We start from the raw sequence: 12,455 nt of genomic DNA, 5'->3' as shown, positions 1-12,455 counted from the left end.
ATTTTAATGGATCTTCTTGAGTATAAATTCACTTTATTTCTGTATGACAAATGTTAAATGAAGGATCATTCTGAGATAGAAGTAAACGCACTACTAAAATGTGTTATGGAATTTTTACTTGAGAATTATTTAAGTGACTCAGAAAGTGGTACTACTCAACAATTTTTAAATACAAGCAGCATTACGTTGTTCAACAAAACATGTTCCTGACACAGCAATTACAAAGAACTTGAAATCACACTACCGTGGTGTCACAGGCCAAACCATCCAGTCAGACATATATACACCAGTGTCAATGCTTTAAATTACAAAAGAAAGTCATTGCCTAGTCTGATCGCTATTCTCACTCGTGCTCTGCAATTCACTTGTTTAAGACTTGTTCCCAGTGAAGTGGGGGGGAGGGAGGTACAGAGTACTTTTTTTTTTTGCACTTCGGCTACATGTGCTTTCAGAACGTGAATAGGGTCTACTAGAGGTACAATAGCAAGCTGCACTTGTGTTTTTCACCACATCCTCGCAATGGATCGCTTCCCCCCCACTGCCTTCCCCAGGCCAGCTTTGCCTTCACAAGGAGCTGGACTTTTTGGATTTCTTGATCATGCTGGGGTGAAACTCCGTGTGACGCCGGGCATGCTTCATCAGGTGATCACTCCGCATGAATCGCTTGTCGCAGAGGGGGCACCGAAACTGTTTCTCACCGGTGTGGGTTCGGTAGTGCCGGGTGAGCTCATCAGAGCGAGAGAACTTTTTAAGGCAGTCAGGCCACGTGCAGGGGAATGGTCGCTCACCTGAGGGAAGAAAAGATGACAAGAAGTTTAGGGGAGAGGTATTAACAGGTATATAATCTTTGCTGCAGCAGGGCAGCTGAGAAGCCAGGGAATACGCTGTTGAGCAGAAAAAAAAAATGCCTTGGTTTCTTTCTATGGTGCCAATGTCTGCAGAGCTGTTGATCACTCACTTCATCAGGTTTCAGTCTCACCTCTAGCAGGAGCCAAACCCCCTTCCAACCACATGAAACTCTCACTCTAGTGCAGAACCTTACATGACCACCAAATGCTGTCATAACAACAGATGAGCTCTGTCTATTCCTGTACATTTTTTATGTTGACCTCCCCATCATGTCTTGAGAAAGGAACACCAGTATTATTCCTCTAACACATTTTGCTGAATAAAATCATCTGTAACTGTTATAAAAGAAGCTAAAAAACAAACAAACAAAAAAAAAACTTTTACCTAGGACAAGTAGGTCCAGTCTGGGAACAATCAAGTGGGGATTTAAATGGGAGAGCTGTGCAGCCCAAGAGATAGGTACAGTAAATAGGTACAGCAAAAAATGCAGTGCCTGTAGAGAGAAGGCCTGTGCTCCCTTCTTTTCCTGTCCCTCCCTCCTAGAAACCCATGCTGCTTTAGAAAATAAAGGACTCCCCTCCATCTCTTAGATAGTTGATTTGAGGGCAAGAAAATTATCTCATTATTCACAGCTCTATCAATATGAATGTTTGCTATGGTGGTAAAGAACCAAACCAACCACCTTAACCTAAAATACACCACACATTTGTATTAAAAATTAGGATACCTGGAGTGAACAGTATTCACTATAATTTCTCCAGCACCCCAAATTCCTCCAGTTCATCTTTGCAGGTTGCATGGGTCTTGCATAAAGTCACAGGCTTTTCTCACCTGCAAAGCTGGCTCAATTACATGTCACAGAAGAAAACTTCAACTTTGCACAAAAGCTTTCAGTCACAGACACCATGTACCAGTGCATTTTGATGCCTTAATCCCCTTTCTTAAAGCTCTCCTGAAGGAAGTATAAATGACAGCTATTTTACAGCTATTTATAGTCATCCATGAAATATAAAATCTACCCCAGCAGAGACAAAAGGCAGTAAGACTAAAGACTTGAGTAATGAGTAGCCCAGAAGCTAGGACAACAACTGGGAATGGAAAGTATTGCAGGGCTTTAGGGAAGAGAATGGAGGTGGCAGGAGAATGACTGATAGCATCCAAAGGATGTAACATCAAAGAGGAAGATGATGGCCTAGATAAGTTGAGATTTAGCCACATAATGGGTGTTGAAAGTGCTTATGAAAGACTCCTAAATAATGCAGTTGTTTTAATCATTTATAGGATTCTAATTATATGGTGTTCCTTGACGGACAAACTATATCATCCCAGACTGACCAGCATTTGGTACAAGTTTTAGTGAGGTGAGTAGACTGTGTATGTTAAAGCAGCTTCTTAGGCCAGCCACAGCATAAGTCTGCTTCCTGTGCATTTTCTTTCCTCATCTCACAGCAAGACTGATCAGAGAAGAAATCAAAAATAGTAAAATGCCAACTTGGAGCACTAACCCAGAGCATCAAGGAGACATTCCTGTAAGCCATTCTGACTTGTGTTCTTTTTTGTTTGTTTGTTTGTTTTACAGTTTTTTTGGCTTCTTGATGTATGTTTTTAGACATGGCTGGAAGCCTTTCTGAATAACCACTGCTGGTATAAATGAAATTGATTAAAAGTGTCTGTTTGCTCACACCTGTGTGAAGGCCATGATCACAGCTACAATGCAGAGCAGCACTGGGATGTGTGCATAAACATACACAGCTACCAGTCTCTTCTGGCATTGCTCTGCCTGACATCTGTGCGTGGCCTTCAAGTCAAGCATTTCACTTGTACTGATCTTTTACTACCTATCATCTCATGGTTTCTGCCACAGCTTATTGAAGCAGGCATCAGAATGAGGTACAGAAAAGTTTTCTGGATCACCCAAGGAAGGTGGGAAAAGTACTATAAATCCTACATATGCGAAAGCATTTACTATATGGCCCTATGTCAGGTAACTACATTCCAGAGCAGCGGAGAAAGTTCAGGCATCCTTGCCCCTTCCCCAGAGGCAACATTTCTTATCGCCTACCTGACAACTCTTCATCCAGCAGAAGGGCCTAATTCTATTACAGATCAGTACCTAGGCTAAATAATCAGGATCACTATTTTTGGGACTCATCGTCTACATTTTAGACACCATAATGTGCAAACTGGGTGCCTAAAAGCAGGCGTTTTGAATCTAACCCCATATAACACTTGAGAAACCAGCCTACTTTTTCAGTACTTGTGGGAAGCAAGGAAAAAAAAAAAGAGCCTGATTCCTGGCATTCCTTCTGAAATGCAATGGGGGGTGTGTGACTTCCACCACTATTCCCCTGCATAACCATTTCATGTGATACAAGAAAATGTTTAAGGTGTAACATAACAGGGGTATTGGAAAATGCAGCACTTGCTCACGACTCCTTGGATAAGCTTGCAGCGCTACAGTACCTAGATAAGAGTACTGCTCAGCAGGGAATGGAGAGAAACAACTTCACAGTTAGAGTTGTGAAGGCCACAGAGCGCCTTGCACAGGATGGATATGCCCCACTATAAAGTAGAAGATCTGCCTATGTGCTTGGGGTGGCAAATACTGCAGAGATCCCTAAAACATGAACAGTTGCATTTCCTGAAATAAACAAGAACTACTACTGTAACTCATTGTAAGCTGCCTACACCCAAAGTACAGTTACAGAAAACAATTTAATCACATCGGCAATACAAGCTTTGGGAGATTGTCACAATCACTTTGGAGATGCATATATAAAAGCAGGACAGGCATGATCCATGCTACAAGAAAGTGCTAAAACTCTAGACTTTTCAAAGGCAGAGAGACAAGTGTGTGTGTGAGGGGGGCGGGTAAAGAGAGAGACTTTTCCAGGGCCTCAGTAATTGTCTCTGACCCTGGAAATCTACTGCTCCTATTGATTATAAAGCCATAACCAACTACAAAAGCCCAGAGAGAGGGTGATTCAGTGATTAACTTAATAGATACAGAGCAGTGGTGGAGTATGCATTTAGAAGGCTTTTAAAGCAAGAGATCTTCTCTTCCATCATCTTTGAAAGATCCTGGAGAACGGGAGAGGTGCCGGAAGACTGGAAGAGGGCCAATGTCACGCCAGTCTTCAAAAAAGGCAAGAAGGAGGACCCAGGAAACTACAGGCCAGTCAGCCTCACCTCCGTCCCCGGAAAAGTGATGGAACGGCTCATACTGGCCGTTGTCTCCAGGCACATGGAGGACAAGAAGGTGCTCAAGAGTACTCAGCATGGATTCACCAAGGGGAAATCTTGCCTGACTAACCTGATAGCCTTCTATGATGAAATGACTGGCTGGATAGACGAGGGGAGAGCGGTGGATGTCGTCTATCATCTCAACTTCACCAAGGCTTTTGACACCGTCCCTCACAACATCCTCCTGGGCAAGCTCCAGAAGTGTGGGATAGATGAGTGGACAGTGAGGTGGATTAGGAACTGGCTGGATGGCAGGGCCCAGAGAGTGGTGATCAGCAGTGCAGAGTCTAGTTGGAGCCCTGTAGCTAGCGGGGTCCCCCAGGGGTCAGTCCTTGGTCCAGTCCTGTTCAATTTATTCATCAATGACCTGGAGGAAGGCACAGAGTGCTCCCTCAGCAAGTTTGCTGATGATACGAAACTGGGAGGAGTAGCCGATACCCCAGAGGGCTGCGCTGCCATCCAGAGGGACCTGAACAGACTGGACAACTGGGCAGTGAAAAATCTCATGCAATTCAACAAGGGCAAGTGCAAGGTTCTGCACCTGGGGAGAAATAACCCCAGACACCAATACAGGCTGGGGACTGACCTTCTGGAGAGCAGCTCTGCGGAGAAAGACCTGGGTGTCATGGTGGATGATAAGTTGACCATGAGGCAGCAGTGTGCTCTTGTGGCCAAGAAGGCCAATGGAATCCTGGGCTGCATTAAGAAGAGCGCCTCCAGCAGGTCGAGGGAGGTGATCCTGCCCCTCTACTCAGCCCTGGTGAGGCCGCATCTGGAGTATTGTGTCCAGTTCTGGGCTCCACAGTATAAGAGGGATGTGGAGCTGCTGGAGAGAGTCCAGCGCAGGGCCACAAGGATGATCAGGGGCCTGGAACATCTGCCCTATGAGGAGAGGCTGAGGGAGCTGGGCCTGTTCAGCCTGGAGAAGAGAAGGCTGAGAGGGCATCTAATCAGTGTATATAAATACCTCAAGGGAGGGAGTGCAGAGGACAGTGCTGGTCTCTTTTCAGTGGTGGCCACTGATAGGACTAGAGGAAATGGCCAGAAAGTGAAGCACCAAAAATTCCAGAGGAACTTAAGGAAAAATTTCTTAACAGTGAGGGTGACAGAGCCCTGGAACAGGCTGCCCAGAGAGGTTGTGGAGTCTCCTTCTCTGGAGATCTTCAAAACCCACTTGGATGCAGTCCTGTGCCACGTGCTTTAGGTGACCCTGCGTATGCAGGGGGGTTGGACTAGATGATCTCTAGAGGTCCCTTCCAACCCTAAGCATTCTATGATTCTATGATTCTATGATCTCATCTGTTGACATGCAATGACTGTGCATTCAGCAAAGATGGGCATAGTATTTGCTGATTATATTCACACATTATTTTTTAAAGCACCAGAGGTGTGTTCGTGCAAGAGTCTACAGAATAAACAAGTCTTGAGGTACGGTGCCACTCATACATAGTTGGACAAGCAATGGTGCAAAAAACTTCAATACATGCTAGTGCTGCCTCCATCTGGTGCTATTGATTTCTGTGCCACATCCAAGTCAAACATATATTTTTTTTTCATATGTTTTTCCCCTCTTTATTTTGGGGATTAGTATCGCTAAGTCTAGACAAAATGAAACACTGAAACTGAGTGCTATTAAATACAATTTCCTTTGGTGGTAGTATGCTTCTTATGTTTTAAGGTATGCCTTAGCTTGGATTTTAATCAAGTAATGAAGGATTATGTGCAATATCTATCTGATTACAAGAGATAAAAGATGTAAATCATTTTATTCAAAACATATCCAGGACAGCTTACAGAAGTAACAAGAGAGATAACAAATGTAACAGAAGTTTGTTTACAGGTTCTTTGTCCAGTTTGACTCCTAGGATGGAGCTGGGGAAGCAGTACATGCTGGGATGGAGGAACAGTACAGCTTGACTTTGGCTCTTCAGAGGTCCTCTCTGGAGTCTGAAGAACTCTTGATTCTGCAACCCCAGCTCACTTTAAATCTCATATGAATGTACACGCCATTGCCTTTTGGTCTCTGTTCTCTTGCTTCCATTAATCTTTTCACCCTGTTTGTTCTCCTCACTCAAATGGTTAGTTTCTTCTTTCTCTGGAAGTTTAAACTCTGTATCCAAACTGCTTTATATGACCCAAAGCAGGTGACTTTCTTCTGACTAGACAATTAATTATTTAGTTTTGTACTACTTTGAGACATGCCACATTTTCCATATCGTGATCTTGGTGCAGCAAGGGTTTCTGAAAAAAGAAGATAAAGTGGGCATTAGTAGACTTGTTAACAATACAGGTAGCACCCACTATCCTGATTCATCATTTGTTTTCTCACTACAAAATGCTGCCTTTGATGTGGATGACTGATGTCCGGAGCTACAGGGCAGTGGCTTTAACAAACATGACAATTCAAACAAGCAACTAGCAGCCAACTTCTGGACTGAGTTGGTTTTCTTTTTCTTTCTTTTTTTTTTTTTTTTTTTGGAGGGGGGGGTGTATTTGAAAAAGCTGAAGACAAAGTTGACAACTCTTGGCTTAGAACAGGACATGCTCTAGGACTGGAGTACTCCCACTGCTCTCCTATACCTCCTTGCCTTTGTCTTCTAAGGTCCTCCTGAATCTTCGTGACTGCTGGAGCTTGAACTGTCCAAAGAAATCTTTGTATCCTGGGAAGATCTGGTCCTTGGCTTAGACTGCACCATGATAAGCATTTCCTTTTTTCCTTCTATGACCCCCCAGTCACCACTCCTGAGTGTCTCAGCATCTCCTGAAGTATCACAAGTTTTGTAGATGCCACGAACATGGTCCAGCTTATAACAGGAGAAATATATATACATATATATATATATATATATATATATATATATATAGACAGGCTTTCTTCCTTGCCCCAGAATAGCTGTTATCTCATGTCTCTTTTACTTTTTTTTTCCTCCAGTGTCCTTGTTTCCCCCATACGGTCCAAGTCATTTCCTGGGAGACATTGCATGTGGACACTCAGCCAAAATCCAAGGTGTTCTGATGAAGATGAATCTCATGCATCTGTACACTCACTTCTGGGCAGATGATTGGAGGCCTTTCAAGCAGCCTTTTTCCTCTTCTGAGATATTCCAAAATTGGATCATTAAAATACATGACAACGACAAAGCTACAGATACTGGTGAGAAGCAGCACAGAGCAAGATCAGTGTTGAGCATGTAGGTACTATTTGTATAAAACAAAGATTTCTAGAAGACTTAAACCCAGGTCAGTTAGTCTGGCAAGAGATCATATAGACCCCTAAACAAGGACAGATGATTACAGGATAGGCAATGAATGGATAATTTGCACCAAAGGTTTTATTCCACCAGCACTCAGGACTAAACATCTTAAATAGGATGATTAAGGTGTTAAAAAGCTGCCTTCAGCATGTATTTAGACTGCTCCAACGTCCTAAAAACCACTGTTCAACAGCTGCTTACACATGCAGGTATTTGAGGTTCTTTCAAAAGACCAGATGCAAAAGCACCTGCTAAAACCCAGCTCTGCTGAGCTGCTGGGAGTCCTAGGCTCATGCCTAAACCCCAGTAAGACTCAGTCTTTCAGTTACCCCCATGTGATAAAGTTTCAGATATAAGGTATATACTTAGAGCTTCTCTACTGGACTAGATTCCTCCTTGTTTGCCTTAGAAAAGACTTTCTTTGGGGGATTGGTTCCCCTGGTATCCATGAGTCAGGGAAGCTACTTAGGAAATGAAAGACCTCTTTTTAAATCCCACCACAGAGTTATGTCCACACTTTTCATAGCCAAGAGAAATATCTTCAACAGTAAATTCTTGGGTATTCTGGAGTAAGTTTCTATCTCTTCTCCCTTCCCATCTTTTTGCCATTTGAACTTCCTCTATTTTACAGTAATACTGAAATATTAATTGATAGAGCCTGACTCATAGTCTGGTGCTTAGGGCACTTACCTGGAATCAAGGAGCATTAGATTTAGGTTCCCGTTCTGTCTAAAAAATTAAATGCTTGTTAAAGGGGAGCTGCTCGAACAGAGGAAGGGACAGAAACTTGTTCCAGTCAGAGGGAATGCTCTCCAAACTCTACATAGCAGGGACTTGAAAAACAGGTCTTTCGGCCACTAGTAGCATTCTCCTACTACTGAGCTGCTGGGTACAATGGTGTTATGGACATTTCCATCTCTAGTGCAAAAAGGAATGACTTGGCACAGGCACAAACCTTCAGAAGGCTTATGGCTAAGTGAGCCTAGCCATGAGGAGCAGCATTTCTCTCCAGTCAGGAGTCAGGCACTGAACTATGGACAACGTGCTAGCACAGAGAGTCTTGTACACAGCTGGAGCTTCCTCTTCGAGGTGCTTGTCTGAAGGCTTTTCTTTGGACTCTGATGGGTGACCCGGCTCTGCAGAGAGATGTATTGCAACCCCCATGTCGGTGGGCCCAAAGTATCCACAGTCAACATGTGGTTGACTTAGCAAAGTCAAGTTGGGCAAAGTGAAGTCAAAGTTGGGCAACAGTGAACTTCTTACTTAATCTTTATGATTTTTGCCTGCTTTGCTCATCTAGTAAGCCTTACAGGCAACATGATCATGTTTCTCCCAGATATGGAAATACACCTATTAGCACTCCAGGAATTTACACATTTTTAATAAATTCTTGGGAACAGAGGTTTCAGATGGAGGTCTCATATGCTAATCTTCTCCATAACTGCTTATACTTGTCATTTTGTTCTACATCTTCACTTGCTTTCTCCTGACCTCTGCATTGCTTCTACAGCTCTCATCTTGTCTACATCTCGTGTGGGTGTCTGGATCAATTTCTATGCTCAGAAGGTCTTCAAAGAAAAGTCTATAAGACTTGCCCATACCACCTCAATAATGAAAATTCTCCTACAGACAGACCATTCTTGTAAAATCAACGAAAATTTGGAAGTGGCAGGAAGGATTAAGTGTTCTATTCTCATAACACTATTTATGAAGATAGGGTATCCTCCTTCAGACAAAAGCTTTTGGCTTATGAACTCTTTGGGGTAACACCACCTTTCATCTTCTACCATGCACCTCAGAGATGTAACTGGAAATAATTTACATAAAACAATCTTACTTGTAATAGCATTTCCATCCAGAATATCAGAATTTAAATAACAAATTCCAAGTTATTTTGGTGTAGTAGTGATGAGACAGGCAACACTTCACAGAATCACAGAATGGTTGAGGTTGAAAGGGATCTCTAGAGATCATCTAGTCCACCCCCTCCCCCCCCCCCCCCCCCCCCCCCCCGCCACTTAAGCAGGGACACCTAGAGCATGTGGCACAGAGTCACATCCAGGCAGGTTTTGAAGACCTCCAGAGAAGGAGACTCCACAACCTCTCTGGGCAGCCTGTTCCAGGGCTCTGTCACCCTCACAGTAAAGAAGTCCTTCCTCATAAGAAGATGATGTGGAGGCTCGTTCAAAGACAATAGTACCTTGTTAGCAGATAGTTAACCACAAGGATGTCAGTCTTCTCAGCAGATGGGGGACAGAGCCGAAAAGGGAGGACTGCAAAACACCTCCCCCTGCCCCGTGAGAGGAATGTCTTGCCAGAAGAAAAGAAACAAAGCCAGGACAACCACGCAGGTGGCAAGATGCTGATTGGTTGTAAGCTTTGCAACACTTGTGTTAAGAAAGTATAAGAAGAAGTTGGTTTGAAAATAAAGTTGTCTCACTCTGCACCCCAAACTGAGTCAGTTTCTTCACAAGGTGCAACAGATGAAACTTCCTGTGTTTCAACTTGTACCCATTAACCCTTGTCCTGTCACTGGCCACCACGGAGAAGAGTTTGGCCGCATTCTCTTTACATTCTCCCATCAGGAATTTGTACATGTTGATCAAATATCCTCTCAGCCTTCTCTTCTCCAGACTAAACAGGCTCAGCTCCACCAGGAATAAACAGGCGACTCCACCACTTCCCTGGGCAGCCTGTTCCAATGCTTCACCACTCTTTCCATGTAGAAATTCTTCCTAATGTCTAACCTGAACCTTGCCTGGCGCAACTTGAGGCCATTTCCTCTTGTCCTATTTTTGGTAGTTATTCTGGAGAAGAGATCAACACCTGCCTCACTACAACCTCCTTTCAGGTAGTTGTAGAGAGCAATAAGGTCACCTCTGAGCCTCCTCTTCTACAGACTAAATAATCCCAACTCCCTCAGCCGCTCCTCAAAGGTCTGTGCTCCAGCCTCTTCACCAGCTTCATTGTCACAGAATCACAGAATCACAGAATGTTTAAGGTTGGAAGGGACCTCTAGAGATCATGTAGTTCAACCCCCCTGCTCCAGCAGGGACACGGAGAGCACGTGGCACAGGGTGGCATCCAGGCGGGTTTTGAAGATCTCCAGAGAAGGAGACTCCACAACCTCTCTGGGCAGCCTGTTCCAGGGCTCTGTCACCCTCACAGCAAAGAAGTTATTCCTCATATGGAGATTAAACTTCCTATGTTTCAACTTACACCCATTACCCCTCGTCCTGTCACCGGCCACCACAGAGAAGAGCCTGGCTGCATCCTCCCTACAATCACCCCTCAGGTACTTGAACATGTTAATCAAATCTCCTCTCAGTCTTCTCTTCTCCAGACTAAACAGGCCCAGCTCACCTAGTCTTTCCTCATACGACAAATGCTCCAGTCCCCTAATCATCTTTGTGGCTCTCCGCTGGACCCTCTCTAGAAGCTCCATGTCCCTCTTGTACTGGGGAGCCCAGAACTGCACACAATACTCCAGGTGCGGCCTCATCAGAGCTGAGTAGAGGGGGAGGATCATCTCCCTCTATCTGCTGGCAACACTCCTCCTGATGCAGGCCAGGATCCCATTGGCCTTCTTGGCCACGAGGGCACATTGCTGACTCATGGTTAACTTGTTGTCAACCATGTGCGGAAAATCTCGCTGTCAAGAACTGAATGTCCAAAAGGAGACAGAGGAGTCCTAAAACTTTATTCGAATAAAGGGAGAGTCCACCGGGCATATCCCTGTGGGGTCTCTCAAATTGCTGGGGGACGCAGCCCCCCTTTTATCCTAATTTCCCGGCCAAGGGACGCCCTCTCCTTTTCCCCATTGGCCAAGGTACTCAGAAGTTACAGCCTTCCCGGCCCGCCTACACCGAACTCCGGCCTCCCGCCATCTGTTCTCACCTGAGCTCACCAACTCCTTTGTCCCCCTTGCTGAAGAATGTGGGGCAATTGCCCTATTTCCCTCCTTTGTAAAGGCCCCATCTCCTTGCAGATGGCTCTTTTTGTCCTTCTCGGCTCATGGCTCCACTCAGTCTCCCCTCCCTTTGTCCTGCTCTTCAGCCAAACTGTGGAGAAACCCCCTTATTGATGAATACAGAAACTTGAGCATTCCGCCTAACTGTGGAAAAACCCCCTTATTGATGAATACAGAAACTTGAGCATTCCGCTCAATCCCTCCTCTTTTTTTTTTTTTTTTTTTTTTTGAACAATATTTGTTTTTACAAACTAGGTTATTAACTAACAACCTGCAACCTGCATTCAGTATGTCTAGTACCCATGGGTAGTCTTCATATCCTCCTGGATTCTCACAGACCCAGCAACCCAGAGTTTATTTTCCAGACCCACTCCCCGTCAGCGGTACAGATCAACTGAGAAGTCCAGGCTTCTGGAGTCTTGGAAATCTTAACTCTGGTGTGATGAGTCCATCCATGCTCAGCTGTCTTGATTGATGTACCAAGACCCAATCCCCTGGTTGGATATCATGGACTGCAAAATCCAAGGGGAGGATCTGTGTGAGCTGGGCTTCCTGTCGGAGAGACTTCACAAGAAAAAGTATTCTGGCCACATATTGCTTTAAATATAATACAGTCATGGATTTCCTTTGGTTCTTCTCCCTCAGGACCAGTTAGACAAGAAGCTGGGTTAAACCCTCCCTCGCTTCAGAAGCCCCTTCAGATAGCAAGGCCCTGACAAGGTATGGGACCTTGACATCATGGGATCCCTCTGTGGTCAGTTTTCGGACCTCAGTTACTATTAGGACCGTACTTGCGCAATTCTGCAGACAATAAGGCCACCCCTTAGCCACTGGGTCTAACATATAAGCTATTGGTATTCGCATGCCTCCATGCTTTTGCACTAAAATTTCCTTGCCACGGCTCTGTTTGACATTCACATATAATTCAAATTCTTTCTCTGTGTCCAGAAGAGCTAAGGCCGGAGCCTGGGTCAATTTATCTTTTAATTTTCTAAAGCTCTGTTCTCCTTCTCATGTCCATACCACAACATTGGGGCTGTTTTGGGTTAAAAAGTCATACAGTGGTCTAGCTAATGCAGAAAAGTCTTCAACCCAGGCTCTGCAGTATCCTACTAGCCCTAGGAACTGCCGTAGCTCTC

General features: G+C 44.5%; 1 protein-coding gene across 1 annotated transcript in view; it reads right to left on the bottom strand.

Moving 5' to 3' along the window:
- Positions 1-51: 51 nt before the first annotated feature.
- LOC148594862 (Krueppel-like factor 9) overlaps positions 52-12,455 on the bottom strand; it is a 54,210-nt gene continuing 41,806 nt past the window's right edge. The window contains exon 2 of the mRNA XM_088523507.1: positions 52-788. Coding sequence (XP_088379633.1) covers positions 565-788 — 224 coding nt within the window. The 3' untranslated portion in view covers positions 52-564. The remainder of the gene's footprint in view (positions 789-12,455) is intronic.

This window comes from Tinamus guttatus, unplaced genomic scaffold (genome assembly GCF_059628265.1).
Source record: "Tinamus guttatus ecotype Peru unplaced genomic scaffold, ASM5962826v1 Tinamus_guttatus_pri_ptg000192l, whole genome shotgun sequence".
Classification (NCBI taxonomy): domain Eukaryota; kingdom Metazoa; phylum Chordata; class Aves; order Tinamiformes; family Tinamidae; genus Tinamus; species Tinamus guttatus.
The sequence above is the reverse complement of the archived record's forward strand: the minus strand, read 5'-3'. Positions and strand labels throughout refer to the sequence as shown.